Genomic DNA, 19,192 nt, shown 5'->3' with positions numbered 1-19,192 from the left:
ACTACAACCAGAGGTCATGGGTTAAGGGTGAAAGGTGAAAAGTTAAAGTGGAACATGAGGGGAAACTTCTTCACTCAGAGAATTGTGAGAGTCTGGAACAAGCTGGCAGCACAAGTGGTGCAAATGAGCTCAATTTCAACTTTTAAGAGACGTTTGGATAGTTACATGGATGGTAGGGGTATGGAGGGCTCTGTTGATGGGAGTGGGCAGTTTAAATGGTTTGGCACAAACCAGATGGGCTGAAAGGCCTGTATTTGTGCTATACTTTTCTATGACTCTATGTCTCCACTGAATGGTGATCTTATGAACAACAGGAATAAAAACAAGAGTAGATTATGCATGTGTGAGCACGTGGCCAAATGGTTAAGGCATTGGACTAGCTACCTGAAGGTTGTGAGTTCGAGCCCCAGCCGAGGGAACGTGTTGTGTCCTTGAGCAAGGCACTTAATCACACATTGCTCTGCAATGACACTGGTGCCAAGCCGTATGGGTCCTAATGCCCTTCCCTTGGACAACATTGGTGTCGTGGAGAGGGGAGACTTGCAGCATGGGCAGCTGCTGGTCTTCCATACAACCTTGCCCAGGCCTGCGCCCTGGAGAGTGAAGACTTTCCTAATGGATGCCTTTATTTAGATTATGCATCCTGTAAAATTTTCTCTGGCATGCAGTAAGATATTAGCTGACATGTAGGGGAAAAGCTGCTGGAGGAACTCAGTGGATTGGTGGAGGTAGAGGAATGATCAACGTTTCAGGTCGAAACCGTGCATAGGACCATAAGGCAAGAGAGCAGAATTAGGCCATTTGGTCTCTTAAATCTGCTTCACAATTTCTACTCTCCCTTTGTCCCCACAGTTACTGCCTGGCCCGCAGAGTTCCTCAAGCAATTTGATTCTTGCTCTAGATTCCAGCATCTGCAGTCTACTGTGTCTGGCTGATATGAATTTTAGCTACAACTCAACTTTAGTAAATTGGTTTATTATTGTCCTATGTAAGTAAAAATACTTGTTTTGCACACAGTCCCTACAGATGAATTCATTACGACGAGCATTGAGGTAGTACCAGGTAAAACAATAACAGAATTCAGAATAAAGTGTTGCAGAGAAGGTGAAGTGCAGGCAGATGATAGCTCAAAATTCAAAGTTCAAAGTAAGTTTATTATCAAAGTACATACGTATATTCACTTTCTTGCAGGCATTCACAGTAGAAGCAAAGAAACACAATGGAATAAGTGAAAAACTGCACACAGACAGACCAACAACCAATGCGCCAAACAAGAGAAATGGTGCAAATGCAAAAACAAGTAGTAATTTTAAATAGAGTTGTAAATAATACTGAGAATATGGGTTATAGAGTGCTTGAAACCGAGGCCATAGGTCCATAGGGTGCAAAGTCACAATGAAGTAGGTTACCAGGACAGGAGTCATTTCATTGTACAAGAAAAACATTGCAGCAATGGGAATAGAAACTGTCCTTGAGCCTGGCCAGCGGTGCTTTTGGGGTGTTGTATCTACTTGTTTAGTAGAAAAGCATTTCAGGATGTATATGGTATACATTTCTCTGACATTAAATGAACCTTTGAACCTTTTGAACCTTTGAGTAAGGGTGTCAAAGGTTAGGAATGGGGTTGAGAGGGATAATAAATAAATCAGCTGTGATGGAATGACAGAAGACGTCTCAAAGGGCTGAATAGCCTCATTCTGTTCCTATGTCTTATGGTACAGTGAGAAACTTCTCTTGCATACAGATCAATTCATTGCAATGGTGGGGCAGCCCAGTAGCAATACTTAGTGCAATACTTTACAGAGCCAGCTGCTAAGTTACGGGATGAACACCTGCTGCTGTCTGTAAGGAGCTTGTACGTTCTCTCAGTGACCAAATGGGTTTCCTCTGCGTGATCTGTTTTCTCCCACATTCCAAAAACGTACGGCTATGGTTAGTGAGTTGTGGGCAATAGAGCGACGACACTTGCGGGCTACCCAGCACAATCCTCACTGATTTGATTTGACACACCTTATGCATTTCACTATACATTACAATGTACATGTGACAAATAAAGCTAATCTTTATCTTTAACCTTAGTTTTAATAGTGCTTTGAAGCAGTACAAAGGAAAATAATAACAGTGCAAAAAATGCTGCGAAGAAAGATATATAGGTACAGGTAGATTTTTAGAGACATAGAAATTAGACTTAAAAGTTAGAATGATTATAACAGAAGTAATGAATCGATGTATGAAACAGCTTGCAATGAGTCGCATGTTCTGGTGCCTATCTATTTCTTTTAATCCCTAAAATCCACCCACCTCTCCTTTGAATATACTTAATGACTTCTTGCCCACAGCTCTCTCTATGAGAAAATTCCCAAGATTTATGGCCTTCTGAAAGAAGAAAACCATTTTTATTGCATTCTTAGTTTGGTTACTCTCCCCATTGCCCGACCCATCCTGAGTTTATGTTTTCTAGTTTATGATAACCCCAGAAAGGAAATGTCTTATCAGTATCCAACCTGTTCAATCCCTTCAGGATGTTTCATGTTTTAGTAAGGTCACCTCCACACCCTATCTACTCAATCTTTCCTCTCCCTCCCCCCAAGACAAACAATGAGAAACTTTGGAGAACCTTTTCTTTATGGTTTCCGAGAAAGGTATAAATAAGCAGGCCAAACGCATGCGGCACACAACTGTCGACTTTGTCTTGTTCTCCTCCCTTGCCCTGAAGCCCTGAAGCACTTTATTTATTTATGTAATTCCATTTTTTAAAGTTATTGTGGAATCTTCTTTCTCTGTTCTTTCCGGATAGGAATTGTTGGTTGTATTGACACACTGAAAAAAGCAGTAACATTCTTTATATAATTCCTGTGTTTCTGTCAATTATCTTAAATCTTCTTGTGGTTAGCGATTTGGCTGATCATCTTTGTCTAAACCACGCATATCTTGAATGTGGTTATTAAATCCTAATTGATCACTTCTGAAAACAATCCCGGTATCTAGCCTCAGTCTTCCCGTAAGATCTCAAGACATAGGAGCAGAATTAGGCCGTACGGCCTGTTGAATACAGCCATTGCATCCTGGCTGATTTATTTTCCCTCTCAAACCCATTCTCCTGTCTTTTCCCCAGAACTTTTGACACCCTTACTAATCAAGAACCTATCAACCTCCACGGTAAAGACATGTTCGGCACAACTTTGTGGGCTGAAGGGCCCGTATTGTGCTGTAGGTTTTCTATGTTTCTATGTTAAATATACCCAATGACTTGCTCTTCACAACCCTGTATGCCAATGAATTCCACAGATTCATCACCTTCTGGGTAAAGAAATTCCTCCTCACCTCTGTTCTAAAGGGATGTCCTTTTCTTCCGAGGCTGCACCCATAGAACATGGGATATAGTCTAGTATGGGCCCTTCACCCCACGAGTTGTGTCATCCCTTTAAACTACTCGAGGTCATTCTAACCCTTCCCTCCTACACAGTACATAACCCTCCATTTTTCTTTCATCTATGTGCCTATATATTGGAGTCTCTACCACCACCCCACCAGTGCTTTACATGTACTTACCATTCTCTTGTTAAAAACCCACTTCTCATAACTCCCCTATATATTTCCCTAATCACTTTAAAAGTATGTCCTCTGGTGTGAGCTATTGTTGCCCTGGGGGAAAAAAAAGCACTGGCTGACCTCTTAATCAATGCCTCTTATTGTCTTATACACCTCTATCAACTCACATCTCATCCTCCTTTGCTCCAAAGAGAAAAGCTCTAGCACACTCAACCTTTTCTCATAAGACATTTCCTCTAATTCAGACAGCATCCTGGTGATTCTCCTCTGCACCCTCTCTAAAGCTTCCACTTTAAAAGCGGCGTGGTGACATTACCAGTCAGGGAAAATGTCATGGCAGTGCTCATCCAGTGAGGTGTAATGGGTGGAACTGAGAAGTAAGAAATGTTAATGGGGTTATATTACAGAGCACTCAACAGTCCACAGAATTTAGAGGAACAAATTTGTCGAGAGATTGCAGGTGGTCGCAAGACACATAAGGTTATTATAGGTGGCGATCTTAACTTTCCACATTTCTACTGGGACTCCCATACTGTAAAAGGACCAGATGGGATAGAATTTGTCAAATGTGTTCAGGAAAGTTTCCTTAATGCAAGTCCCAATGAGAGGGCACGATACTTGATCTGCTTTTAGGGAATGAAACAAGGCAGGTGACAGAAATTTGTGTAGGGGAACAACTTGCAGCTGGTAATCACAATGCCATTAGTCCTCAGGTTGAGATTCTAATATGGAGAAAGGCCAATTTTGATGGTATCAGAAATGATCTGGCAAGTATGAATTGGGACAGGCTGTTTTCTGGCATAGGGTTCTTAGGAGGCCTTCAGAAGTGAAATTTTGAGAGTACAAAGCTTGTATATTCCTGTTAGAATAAAAGGTAAAGATAACAGGTGTAGGGAACCTTGGTGTTCAAGAGATTTTGAGGCCCTGCTTAAGAGAAAAAAGGAGGTGCATTGCAGATATAGGCAGGTAGGAACAATTGAAGTGCATATGGAGTATAAGAAATGCAAGAGAACACTTAAGAAAGAAATCAGGAGGACTAAAAGAAGGCATGAGTTACCCCAGCTGACAAGAAGAAGGAGAATCCTAAAGGATTCTACAGATAAGTTAAGAGCAAAAGGACTGTAAGGGATAAAATTGGTCCTCTGGAAGATCAAAATGGTAATCAATATATGGAGCCAGAAAAGATGGTGGAGATCTTGAATGATTTTTTGTATCTATATTTACTCAGGGGACAGGGTGTACAGAAGTGAGGCAAAGTGGCTTCGACTGCATGGACCCCATACAGATTATAAAGGAGGAGGTGTTTGCTGCCCGGGGGCAAATTAGGGTGGATAAGTCCCCAGGGCCTGACAAGGCAATCCCTCAGACCCTGTGGGAGGCAACTGCAGAAATTGCAGGGGCCCTAGCAGAGATATTTAAATCATCCTTAGCGACAGGTGAAGTACCAGAGGATTGGAGGATAGTCTATATTGCTCTGCTGTTTAAGAAAGGCTCTAAAATAAGTCAGGAAATTACAGGCTGGTGAGTCTGACATCAGTAGTAGGTAAGTTATTGGAAAGTATTCTAAGGACGGGCTATATGAATGTTTGGATAGACATGGACTTATTAAGGATGGTTAGCTGGCTTTGTGCATGGTAGGTCACGTCAAACCAAACTATAGAGTTTTTTGAGGAAGTTACCAGGAAAGTGGATATTGTCTACATGGACTTTAGCAAGGCATTTGACAAGGTTCCACATGGGAGGCTGGTCAAGAAGGTTCAGTCGCCTGGCACTCAAGATGAGATAGTAAATTGGATTAGATATTGGCTTTGTGGGAGAAGCCAGAGATGGTAGTAGAAGGTTGCTTCTCTGACAGAAAGCCTGTGACTAGTGGTGTGCTGCAGATATCGGTACTGTTGTTTGTCACCTATATCAATGATTTGGATGATAATGTGTTTAACTAGATCAGCAAATTTGCAGATGATACCAAGGTTGGGGTTGCAGTGGACAGTGAGGAAGGCTATCATTGGCTTACAGAGGGATCTGGACCTGCTGGAAAGATGAGCTGAAAAATGACAGAGGAACTTAATGCATACCAGTGTGAGCTGTTGGACTTTGCCAGCCAGGGTAGGTTTTATGATAGGGCACTGAGGAATGGTGTAAAACAAAGGGGCCTGGGAAAATAGGCCATAATTTATTGAAAGTCGTGTCACAGTAGATAGGGTTGTAAAGAAAACTTTTGGCACACTGGCCTTCATAAATCAAAGTACTGGGTACAGGAGATGAGATGTTATGTTGAAGTGTATAAGACATTGGTGAAGCTTAATTTGGAGTATTGTGTGCAGTATTGGTCACCTACCTACAGGAAAGATGTAAATAAGGTTAGAAGAATACAGGAAAAATTTACAAGGATGTTGCTGGGTCTGGAGGACCTGAGTTACAAGGAAAGATTGAATAGGTTAAGACTTTATTCCTTGGAATGTAGAAGGTTGAGAGGAGATTTGATAGAGTATACAAAATTATGAGGGGTAGAGATAGAGTAAATGCAAACAGGCCTTTTTCCACTGAAGCTGGATGGGACTACAACCAGAGGTTATAGGTTAAGGGTGAAAGGTAAAAAGTTTAAGGGGAACATGAGGGAAATCTTCTTCACTCAAGAGGGTTGTGAGAGTGTGGAATGAGCTGCCAGCTCAAGTGGTGCAGGTGAGCTCGAGTTCTACGTTTAAGAGAAGTTTGGATAGGTACGTGGATAGTAGGGGTGTGGAGGCCTATGGTCCTGGTGCAGGTCGAAGATAGTAGGCAGTTTAAGTTGTTTGACACAGATTAGATGGGCCAAAGAGCCTGTTTGTGTGTTGTATTTTTCTATGACTCTATCCTTCCTATAATGAGGTGACCATAAATGAACACACTATTTCAAGTGTAGTCTAACCGGAGTGTTTTAGAGCTGCACTAACACCAAGATCTCTATCATTAGCATCCACCAAAATCTCAACTGAAATACCATGGCTTCAAGATGCTGCAACAAGTGACTCACTTCTTGACACTCCAAGACAAGACCCCACCCAGCCCAGACATTCTCTCTTCTCCCCATTCCCATCAGGCAGAAGATACAAAAGCCTACGTGCCATCAGGCTCACGGACAGCTTCTATCCCTCTGTTATAAGATTACTGATTTGTTCCCTAGTATGATAAGATGGAATCTTGACCTCATAATCTATCTCATTATGATCTTGTTTGCCTACACTGCACTTACTCTGTAGCTGTTAAACTTTATTCTGCATTCTGTTATTCTTTAACATGTACTACCTCAATGCACTATGCAACGATGTGATCTGTATACAAATCAAGCTTTCTGCTGTACCTCAGTACCATAAAGCTCTACAGGTCCTTTGCTCCACCTAGTTCATGCTGAATTATTATGCTGATTAGTCCCATTGAGCCACAGCTGGATGATATCCCTCTCATCCGTGTACTTATCCAAATTTCAAAAAGTGTGACCATAATAAACCATTTCCAATTCCAAATGCAACAGAAGCTTGATCACACACTCTCCACTTGCCCCACTAACTCTGAAGAACCTCAGCATCACCCATTTCACTTTATTTGTCTGTCTGCACTGCACTTCCTCTATAACTGTGACACTGTAGAACATAGACATTTACAGCACATTACAGGCCCTTCACCTACAACGTTGTGCCAACCATGTAACCTACTCTAGAGATGACTTAGAATTACCCTACCGCATAGCCCTCTATTTTTCTAAGCTCCATGTACTTGTTTAAGAGGCTGTTAAAAGACCTTACTGTATCTGCTTCCACCACCGCCATTGGCAGTGCATTCCACGTACTCACCACTCTCTGTGTGTAAAACTCACTCCTGACATTCCCTTGGTACCTATTTCCAAGCACTTTAAAACTATATCCCCTCATGTTAACCATTTCAGCCCTGGGAAAAAGCCTCTGGCTACCTACATGATCAATGCCTCTCATCATCTTAAACACCTCTGTCAGATCACCTCTCATCCTCCATCGCTTCAAGGAGAAAAGGCCAAGTTCATGCAACCTATTCTCATAAGGTATGCCCTTCAATCCAGGCAACGTCCTTGTAAATCTCCTCTGTACTTTCTCTATAGTATCCACATCCTTCCTGAAGTGAGGTGACCAGAACTGAACACAATACTCCAACTGAGGTCTGACCAAGGTCTTATAGAGCTGTAACATTACCTCATGGCTCTTGAACTCAATCCCCTGGATGATAAATGCTAATAAACCATACACCTTCTTAACAACACTGTCAATCTGCGCAGCAGCTTTGAGTGTCCTATGGACACAGACCCCAAGATCACTCAGATCCTCCACACTGCCAAAAGTCTTACCATTAATATTATATTCTGTCTTCAAATTGGACCTACAAAATGAACTACTTCACACTTATCTGTGTTGAACTCCATCCGCCACTTCTCAGACCAGTTCTGCATCCTATCAATATCCCGCTGTAACCTGTGACAACCCTCCAGACTATCCACAACACCCCCAACCTCTCTAAGTAAATAAATAATATCAACTTCCAATAGATCCATGAAGATGTTGACACCCAGGAACTTGAATCTGCTCACCCTTTGCACCATTAACCCCTCGATGAGACTGGTGTCTGGTCTCCTGACTTCCCTTTCCTGAAGTCCACAACCAATTCCGTGATCTTACTGACGTTGAGAGCAAGGTGGTTTGCAACACTACTCAACCAGCTGATTGATCTGTCATAACCCTGTACTCGACGACGTGTATTTGTAACGGTGACTGATTTGTACAGAATAAGATCCCACAAACTGCGATGGTAATCTGTGCTGGTGCTGTCACTGGAGGGGTTAACATAAAGTTTTGGGATGAGGTGGGCACTGAGTTCATTGCTGGTGTAGTGCTGCTGACAGAATTGGCAGTTGATTGGGCAATAACAGTGGGACATTAGTTTCTTGGTGAAAGCCACTGACCAGACTCTGACAGTGAAGCTTTGCTGATGGCATCCCTCAAGTGTTGCCACATTTCTGGCATCAACATAGCATGCCCATAGCTCACTAACTCTAACCGTACGTGGCAGGAAACTGGAGCACCAGGAGGAAGCCCACATGTTCACAGGGAGAGCATGCAGACTCCTTACACAGAACAGCAGGAATCAAACCCTGATCTTACTGTTACCTACTGTAAAGCATTGTACTACTGTGCCCACGTCCTTAGATGCCTGCAACTGTTAGTGCAGGATACGATCAGGTCCCTGAGCTCTCTGGGTTAGTGAGGAGACAGAAAAGGATAGAAACATAGAAACATAGGTGCAGGAGTAGGCCATTCGGCCCTTCGAGCCTGCACCGCCATTTATTATGATCATGGCTGATCATCCAACTCAGAACCCCGCCCCAGCCTTCCCTCCATAGCCCCTGACCCCCGTAGCCACAAGGGCCATATCTAACTCCCTCTTAAATATAGCCAATGAACTGGCCTCAACTGTTTCCTGTGGCAGAGAATTCCACAGATTCACCACTCTCTGTGTGAAGAAGTTTTTCCTAATCTCGGTCCTAAAAGGCTTCCCCTTTATCCTCAAACTGTGACCCCTCGTTCTGGACTTCCCCAACATCGGGAACAATCTTCCTGCATCTAGCCTGTCCAATCCCTTTAGGATTTTATACGTTTCAATCAGATCCCCCCTCAATCTTCTAAATTCCAACGAGTACAAGCCCAGTTCATCCAGTCTTTCTTCATATGAAAGTCCTGCCATCCCAGGAATCAATCTGGTGAACCTTCTTTGTACTCCCTCTATGGCAAGGATGTCTTTCCTCAGATTAGGGGACCAAAACTGCACACAATACTCCAGGTGAGGTCTCACCAAGGCCTTGTACAACTGCAGTAGTACCTCCCTGCTCCTGTATTCGAATCCTCTTGCTATAAATGCCATTATACCATTTGCCTTTTTCTCCGCCTGCTGTACCTGCATGCCCACTTTCAATGACCGGTGTATAATGACACCCAGGTCTCGTTGCACCTCCCCTTTTCCTAATCGGCCACCATTCAGATAATAATCTGTTTTCCTATTTTTGCCACCAAAGTGGATAACTTCACATTTATCCACATTAAATTGCATCTGCCATGAATTTGCCCACTCACCCAACCTATCCAAGTCACCCTACATCCTCTTAGCATCCTCCTCACAGCTAACACTGCCGCCCAGCTTCGTGTCATCCACAAACTTGGAGATGCTGCATTTAATTCCCTCATCCAAGTCATTAATATATATTGTAAACAACTGGGGTCTCAGCACTGAGCCTTGCGGTACCCCACTAGTCACTGCCTGCCATTCTGAAAAGGTCCTGTTTATTCCCACTCTTTGCTTCCTGTCTGCTAACCAATTCTCTATCCACATCAATACCTTACCCCCAATACCGTGTGCTTTAAGTTTGCACACTAATCTCCTGTGTGGGACCTTGTCAAAAGCCTTTTGAAAATCCAAGTATACCACATCCACTGGTTCTCCCCATCCACTCTACTAGTTACATCCTCAAAAAATTCTATGAGATTCGTCAGACATGATTTTCCTTTCACAAATCCATGCTGACTTTGTCCGATGATTTCACCACTTTCCAAATGTGCTGTTATCACATCTTTGATAACTGACTCCAGCAGTTTCCCCACCACCGACGTTAGGCTAACCGGTCTATAATTCCCCGGTTTCTCTCTCCCTCCTTTTTTAAAAAGTGGAGTTACATTAGCCACCCTCCAATCCTCAGGAACTAGTCCAGAATCTTAACGAGTTTTGAAAAATTATCACTAATGCATCCACTATTTCTTGGGCTACTTCCTTAAGCACTCTGGGATGCAGACCATCTGGCCCTGGGGATTTATCTGCCTTTAATCCCTTCAATTTACCTAACACCACTTCCCTACTAACATGTATTTCGCTTAGTTCCTCTATCTCACTGGACCCTCTGTCCCCTACTATTTCCGGAAGATTATTTATGTCCTCCTTAGTGAAGACAGAACCAAAGTAATTATTCAATTGGTCTGCCATGTTCTTGCTCCCCATAATCAATTCACCTGTTTCTGTCTGTAGGGGACCTACATTTGTCTTTACCAGCCTTTTCCTTTTTACATATCTTTAAAAGCTTTTACAGTCAGTTTTGATGTTCCCTGCCAGTTTTCTCTCATAATTTTTTTCCCCTTCCTAATTAAGCCCTTTGTCCTCTGCTGAACTCTGAATTTCTCCCAGTCCTCAGGTGAGCCACTTTTTCTGGCTAATTTGTATGCTTCTTCTTTGGAATTGATACTATCCCTAATTTCTCTTGTCAGCCACGGGTGCACTACCTTCCTTGATTTATTCTTTTGCCAAACTGGGATGAATAATTGTTGTAGTTCATCCATGCAACCTTTAAATGCTTGCCATTGCATATCCACCGTCAATCCTTTAAGTGTTATTTGCCAGTCTATCTTAGCTAATTCACGTCTCATACCTTCAAAGTTACCCCTCTTTAAGTTCAGAACCTTTGTTTCTGAATTAACTATGTCACTCTCCATCTTAATGAAGAATTCCACCATATTATGGTCACTCTTACCCAAGGGGCCTCTCACGACAAGATTGCTATTTAACCCTTCCTCATTGCTCAAAACCCAGTCTAGAATAGCCTGCTCTCTAGTTGGTTCCTCGACATGTTGGTTCAAAAAACCATCCCGCATACATTCCAAGAAATCCTCTTCCTCAGCACCTTTACCAATTTGGTTCACCCAATCTACATGTAGATTGAAGTCACCCATTATAACTGCTGTTCCTTTATTGCACACATTTCTAATTTCCTGTTTAATACCATCTCCGACCTCACTACTACTGTTAGGTGGCCTGTACACAACTCCCACCAGCGTTTTCTGCCCCTTAGTGTTACGCAGCTCTACCCATATCGATTCCACATCTTCCCGGCTTATGTCCTTCCTTTCTATTGCGTTAATCTCATCTTTAACCAGCAACACCACCCCACCTCCTTTTCTTTCATGTCTATCCCTCCTGAATATTGAATATCCCTGAACGTTGAGCTCCCATCCTTGGTCACCCTGGAGCCATGTCTCTGTGATCCCAACTATATCATAATCATTAATAATAATCTGCACTTTCAATTCATCCACCTTGTTACAAATGCTCCTTGCATTGACACACAAAGCCTTCAGGCGCTGTTTTACAACTCTCTTAGCCCTTATACAATTATGTTGAAAAGTGACCCTTTTTGATGCTTGCCCTGGATTTGTCGGCCTGCCACTTTTACTTTTCTCCTTACTACTTTTTGCTTCTACCCTCACTTTACACCCCTCTGTCTCTCTGCACTGGTTCCCATCCCCCTGTTGTGAACTAACCTCCTCTCGCCCAGCCTCTTTAATTTGATTCCCACCCCCCCAACCATTCTAATTTAAAGTCACCTCTGTAGCCCTCGCTAATCTCCCTGCCAGGATATTGGTCCCCCTAGGATTCAAGTGTAACCCGTCCTTTTTGTACAGATCACGCCTGCGCCAAAAAAGGTCCCAATGATCCAAAAACTTGAATCCCTGCCCCCTGCTCCAATCCCTCAGCCACGCATTTATCCTCCACCTCATCGCATTCCTACTCTCACTGTCGCGTGGCACAGGCAGTAATCCCGAGATTACTACCTTTGCAGTCCTTTTTCTCAACTCCCTTCCTAGCTCCCTATATTCTCCTTTCAGGACCTCTTCCCTTTTCCTACCTATGTCATTGGTACCTATATGTACCACAACCTCTGGCTCCTCACCCTCCCACTTCAGGATATCTTGAACACGATCAGAAATATCCCGGACCCTGGCACCAGGGAGGCAAACTACCATCCGGGTCTCTGGACTGCGTCCACAGAATCGCCTATCTGACCCCCTTACTATCGAGTCTGCTATCACAACTGCCCTCCTGAGCTACAGGGCCGGACTCTGTGCTGGAGGCACGGCCACTGTCGCTTCCCCCGGGTAAGCTGTCCCCCCCCAACAGTACTCACACAGGAGTACCTATTGTCAAGGGGCACAGCCACCGGGGTACTCTCTATTACCTGACTCCTTCCCCTTCCCCCTCCTAACCGTGACCCACTTGTCTGCCTCCTGTGGCCCCAGTGTGACCGCCTGCCTGTAACTCCTCTCTATCAACTCCTCACTCTCCCTGACCAGACGAAGGTCATCAAGCTGCAGCTCCAGTTCCGTAACGCGGTCCCTTAGGAGCTGCATCTCGATGCACTTGGCGCAGATGTAGACGTCCGGGAGGCTTGGAGACTCCAGGGCCTCCCACATCCGACACCGAGAACAACAAACTGCCCTCACACTCATACTGCCCCTCTCCTCAAATAACAACAGAAAATGAATACCAAACCTTCCTCGCCTCGCCCGTTTCCGCCTAAGCCCGTTGAGCCGAAGCCCTTAAGTCTTCACTCTGCTCCCGGCTCACTCCACCGCCCGCAAACTACGCTGCCCGCTGTATGAGGCTCTGTTCCTTTTAAATCTGCAGCGCTGCACTGCCCGACGTCACACGCCTGCGCCTGAGAGACACTACTCCTCTCCGTCCCTCCTGCATGCAAGTACAATGCTGTTTGAAGGTCCCTACAAATATTCAGTCTTCCTGCATCTCAGTTACTTTTTGCAGTGATTTGATTAATGCGATTAAAATTAACTTGATCAACCTTGAGAGCCTGACGCAGTATTAACACAACAAATTAATAAATGGGTAACATTTCAGGTGAATTAACTGGAGAGTTTTTGAACTGAAAGGTTTCAAATAGATGCGTGACCTACTCTGACCTTCTGGGAGATTGATCCAGGGTCTCAATGGCTGATGGAAGGCCAGATTAAGTATTAATAGCGCAGCATGTCCTGTTTGTTTCCTCTGTCTAGCCACGTCTTCTTGCCGATTGGCATCACAAACTGTTTGCACCTTACAGAGCAATGCATTGACTGGGGAGTCAAAGGAAGAATGAAACCATTGAATCAGCATTTGAGATGATCAGGTATTGAACGAATTTAGTGCCTCACTTTGTAGATAGGTGGAGAGAGTGTCTTTTTAAATGCAAGAGTTTCTGTGGTTTCCTCTATATTGGTGAGACCTGATGTACAGTAGATTAGGGTACTGTTTGGTCAAGCACCTTTATTCCATCTGTAGCAAGCAGAATTTAGTTTTACCATTTTAATTCTAATCCCCATTCCCATTTTGACATGGCCTGCTCTATACAACATGAAGAATACCTGAGTAACCTCCAACCTAATGGCATGAATATTGATTTTTCTAACTTCCAGTAATTTTTAACCCTCCCCTTCCCTCTTTTTCCATTCCCCACTTTTTCTCCCATCTTACTTCTTCTCTTCTCCTCACCTGTCAGTCACCTCTCCCTGGTACCCCTCCTTCATACCTTTCTCCCATGGTCGACTTTCCTCTCCTATCAGATGCTTTCATCTTCAGCCTTTTCCACCTATTACCGCCTAGCTTCTCACTTCATCAGCCCTCCCCCACCCACCAGGCTGCACCTATCACCTCCGAGCTTGTACTCCTTCCCCCACCCCACCTTCTTATTCTGCTTCCCCCCCCCCTTCCTTTCCAGTCTTGATGAAGGGTCTCGGTCCGAAATGTTGGCTCTTATTTCTCTCTGCAGATGTTGCCTGACCTGAGTTCCTCCAGTACTTTTTGTGGGAATGACTTTTTGTTGGTTCGGGAGTCTAAGACACACACACTCAACTTCTGCTATAAGATTTCTGAACGGGCAATGAGCCCGTGAACACTAACTCACGACGTTTTTGCTCTCATTTTGCTTGAATTATTTATATTTTTCTTTGTGTATTTCTTACTATAATTTCAGAATCAGAAACAGATTTATTATCTTCAGCATGCGTTGTGAAATTTGGTAACTTAGCAGCAGTGGTACAATGGAATACATGATAATATAGAAAGAAAATAAGTACAGCAATTACACAATTACCGTCTAGCTTCTCACTTCATCAGCACTCCCCCACCCACCAGGCTGCACCTATTAAATAGATTCACAATAGAGCAAAAACAGAAGTAATATACTGTATATTAAAAAACATGAGGTAGTGTTCCTGGGTTCAATGTCCATTTCAGAATTGGATGGCAGAGGGAAAGAAGCTGTTCCTGAATCGCTGAGTGTGTGCCTTCAGGCTTCTGTACCTCCTACCTGATGGTAACAGTGAGAAGAGGGCATGCCCTGGGTAGTGGAAGCTGCTTTCTGGAAGCATTTCCCTTTGAAGATGTCTTGGATACTACGGAGGCTAGTACCCATGATTCAGCTGACTAATTTTACAGCTCTCTGTTGCTTACTTTGATCCTGTGCAGTAGCCCCCCCCCAATTCTAGACGGTGATGCAGCCAGTCTGAATGCTCTTCACAAAATTTTCAAGTGTTTTAGCTGCTAAACTAAATCCCTTCAAACTTCTAATGAAATATAGCCATTAAAACGCAAACAACCTGACGAAGGGTCTCGGCCTGAAACGTCGACTGCACCTCTTCCTAGAGATGCTGCCTGGCCTGCTGCGTTCACCAGCAACTTTTATGTGTGTTCCATTGTCTTGTTCTTCATAACTGCATCGATATGTTGGGACTAGGTTAGGTCTTTAGAGATTTTGACACCCAGGAACTTGAAGCTGCTCTCTCTCTCCACTTCTGATCCCTCTATGAGGATTGGTTTGTGTTCCTTCATCTTACCCTTCCTGAAGTTCACGATCAGCTCTTTGGTCTTACTGGTGTTGAGTGCCAGGTTGTTGCTGCAACACCACTCAACCAGCTGGTATATCTTGCTCCTGTACGCCCTCTCGACTCCCTCTGAGATCCTGTCAATCATGGTTGTGTCATCAGCAGATTTATAGATGGCACTTGAGCTAAGCACACACCCCTGAGGTGTGCCAGTGTTGATCATCAGCGAGGAGGAGATGTTATCACCAATCGACACAGAAGTTATAAAGAAGGCAAAACAGTGACTATACTTTATTAGGAGTTTGAAGAGATTTGGCATGTCAACAAATACACTCAAAAACTTCTATAGTTGTGCTGTGGAGAACATTCTGGCAGACTGCATCACTGTCTGGTATGGAGGGGCTACTACACGGGACCGAAAGAGGCTGCAGAAGATTGTAAATCTAGTCAGCTCCATCGTGAGCACTAGCCTACAAAGTACCCAGAACATCTTTGAGGAGTGGTGTCTCAAAAAAGCAGCGTCCATTGTTAAGGACCTCCAGCACCCAGGGCATGCCCTTTTCTCACTGTTACCACCAGGTAGGAGATAACAGAAGCCTTGAAGGCACACACTCAGCGATTCAGAAACAGCTTCTTCTGCTCTGCCATCCGATTCCTAAATGGACATTCCAGCTTTGGACACTACCTCATTTTTTATAATATACAATATTAATGTTTTTGCACATTTTTAAAAACTATGCAATATATGTAATTGATTTACTTGTTTATCTATTATTATTATGTTTTATTCTATTTATTATTATTATTATTCTCTCTGCTAGTTTATGTATTGCATTGAACTGCTGCTGCTGAGTTAACAAATTTCATGTCACATGCCGGTGATAATAAACCTGATTATGATTCTCTTCTGAGATTGTGGTCTTCGGGTTGGGAAGTCAAGAATCCAATTGCAGAGGGAGGTACAGAGGCCCAGGTTCTGTAGCTTATCGATTAGGACTGTGGGAATGATGGTGCTAAACGCCGAGCTATAGTCAATGAACAGCATCCTGACATAGATGTTTCTATTGCCCAGTAATGTTTCTAAGGCCGTGTGAAAAGCCATTGAGATTGCGTCTGCTGCAGACCTAATGTGGCGATAGGCAAATTGCAGTGGTTCCAGTTCATTGCTGAGACAGAAGTTGATTCTAGCCATGACAAAGCTCTGAAAGTACTTCATCATCGTAGATATGATTTACAGTCTGTTTTATGTACTGCTGCTGCAAAACAAATTCATAATATATGTCAGTGATAATAAACAGATTCTGATTCTGGCTGTGGGATTTTAAAACTTACAACCAGGTATTTCAAGATGGAAAAATGGAAGCATCTTTATATGCAGGAGGTCATAGAGTCCAGAGCACTGCAACACAGAAACAGGCCCTTTGGCCTGTCTAGTCTGTGCTGAGCTGTTATTCTGCCTTGTTCCATTGACCTGCACCTGGACCGTAGCCCTCCAGATCTATTTCATGCTGCTGCATAAAGATAAAAAGAAAGATAAAGGTTAGCTTTATTTTTCATGTCCATTGAAACACACACTTTGCGTTGGTGTCAAAACCAACAGAGTCGGAGGCTGTGCTGGGAGCAGCCCACAAGTGTTGGCATGCTTTTGTGGCCAACATAACGTGCAGACTCCTAACCCCTAACCCGTACAGCTTTGTGGAATGTGGAAGGAAATTGGAGCACCTGGAGGAAGCCCACATGTCTGCAGGCTGAGCTTCCAAACTCCTTACAGACAGCGTCGCAAATTAAGCTCCAATCTTACAACTGCCACTGTAAAACATTTTGCTAACTGCAGTACTCCCATACTGCCCATCCAGCATTCTCCTTCCAGCTCTTCCCCTTCAGAATTCCAGCATGCAATGTTTCCCATTTGTGTTTTCAGCCCCCACATTCCAAGGAATTTGCAGCAGAATTTTGGATTTGAGGTTGTTAGCCTGAGGTGTTCAGATTGTGAGACTGAGGACCCCAGGCTTGAACTGAGCTCCACAGGGACACTGGAGGAGCTCAATATCTTATGTGGAAGAGAACTGTTTATTAGATGAAATGTAAATGAGCTTCAACCTACTGACACAACGTTGGGCCTGTACTCACTGGTGTTTAGAAGAATGGGGGGGGGTATCTCATTGAAACCTATCAAATATTGAAAGGCCTAGATAAAGTGGATGTGGAGAGGATGCTTCCTATTGTAGAGGAATCAAGGACCAGAGGGCACACCTTCAGAATATAACAGTCCCTTTAGAACAGAGATGAAGGGAAATTTCTTTAGCTAGAGCAAAGGTTCCCAACCTGAGGTCCACGAACCCCTTGGTTAATGGTAAGGGTCCGTGGTATTAAATAGATTGGGAACCCCTGAGTTAGAGGGTGGCAAATCTGTGGAATTCATTGATGGAATGGTGAAGCAGACTCAATGGGCTGAATAGCCTAATTCTGCTCCTATGTCTTATGGTCTAACCCTATTCATTGCAGTTTAGCAACACTATGGCCACTCTAATCACTTTGCATTAAAATTGACTTAGCATTTTCTTCTTGTTCTAATTCTGTTCTTGTGAACATTGCTTACCTGATGCTGTGTGTCTGTGATACTGTTTTCCATTGCACTTGTGTGTGCAAGTACTTTTGATGTGACAATAAACGTGACTTTGAATTTGACTGCCAGCAAGTTTGTGAATGTGCACAGTGGATAATCTAATCTGTTTCCTTTCAGACACATCTCCCAAATCCCACCACCTTGGTAGCCAGGAGGATTGACAGCTACCATGGGGACCTGGCGACTGGTGACCTGCTGTCTGTCTATCCCATGTTTCCTAATCCTCATCAGTGGTAACGGCCTCGTTTTCATGAGTGCACAGCACCTCGCGCAGTGTGGCAGGAAGGAGCATCCCATGGTCCTCTTCAGAGGTGAGGAATGGAACCACTAGCTCAGCTCATTTCTGAAAGTGAAGCATTTTACATTTGCCTCTGTCCTCTTTGAATTCCATCTTATAAAGTCTTTTTTTGAGTTTTTGGTTTTTATTGTCACATGTACCAAGATAAAGCATATTGTTTACACAGATTAAATCATCTGGAGTCTGAACCTTATTGAATTGAATTGACTTTATTTCTTACATCCTTCAAATACATGAAGAATAAAAATCATTATGTTACGTCTCCTTCTAAATGTGCAATGTGCAATAGTAATTTATAATAATTTATAGTAAATAGAACAGTCAATGTAACACAGAAATACACTCAAGTCAGCATGAGTTGATCAGTCTGAAGGTGTGGTGGAAGAAGCTGTCCCAGAGCCTGTTGGTCCTGGCTTTGATGCTGTGGTACCATTTCCCAGATGGTAGCAGCTGGAATAGATTGTGGTTGGGGTGACTCAGGTCCCCAGTGATCCTTCAGGCCCTTTTTCACACCTGTCTTTGTAAATGCCCTGAATCATGGGAAATTCACAACTACAGATGTGCTGGGCTGTTCACACCACTCTCTGCAGAGTCCTTTTGAGGGATGCCTGACCCTGAGAATAAAGTCATAATCCATTTTCAGAAACCTTGCATCCCACCCAACCAAATTTCTAGCCATGCCGTAGTTGTGTTTAATTCTGAGATATGGTTATTTGCTCTTTGCACTCAAGATTCAAGATGCAAAATTGTTTGTTGTCATTCTTTTGTGTAAGAGTGTAGAGAAGGAAATGATTGTTACTCCTGATCTGATGCTACATAAAAAAATAACAGTAAGCATAAAGTACACAATAAAAATCAAATAAGCCACAATAAATATAAATATAAAAACAATCCTATGTATACTTCAACACTGATGGGAAATGACGAAGTGACTTTTGGCAAGAGGAACTCTTCAAAGTGGCAGCAGTGACTGTGTCAGTGTACATATGGGATGCGGGGTCTTAAGTGTAAGGTGACAATGCA

General features: G+C 43.4%; 1 protein-coding gene across 2 annotated transcripts in view; it reads left to right on the top strand.

Moving 5' to 3' along the window:
* Positions 1-19,192, top strand: part of sema5ba (sema domain, seven thrombospondin repeats (type 1 and type 1-like), transmembrane domain (TM) and short cytoplasmic domain, (semaphorin) 5Ba) — a 539,592-nt gene that overhangs the window by 168,170 nt on the left and 352,230 nt on the right. Inside the window, exons 3-4 of one of the 2 annotated variants that reach the window (XM_072260942.1) lie at positions 13,487-13,552; positions 17,989-18,182. In XM_072260942.1, the coding sequence (XP_072117043.1) occupies positions 18,041-18,182 (142 nt within the window). In that variant the 5' untranslated portion in view covers positions 13,487-13,552; positions 17,989-18,040. The remainder of the gene's footprint in view (positions 1-13,486; positions 13,553-17,988; positions 18,183-19,192) is intronic. The other variant, XM_072260941.1, reaches the window with a different exon arrangement.

The sequence above is a fragment of the Mobula birostris genome, chromosome 6, assembly GCF_030028105.1.
Source record: "Mobula birostris isolate sMobBir1 chromosome 6, sMobBir1.hap1, whole genome shotgun sequence".
Taxonomy (NCBI): Eukaryota; Metazoa; Chordata; class Chondrichthyes; order Myliobatiformes; family Myliobatidae; genus Mobula; species Mobula birostris.
The sequence above is the reverse complement of the archived record's forward strand: the minus strand, read 5'-3'. Positions and strand labels throughout refer to the sequence as shown.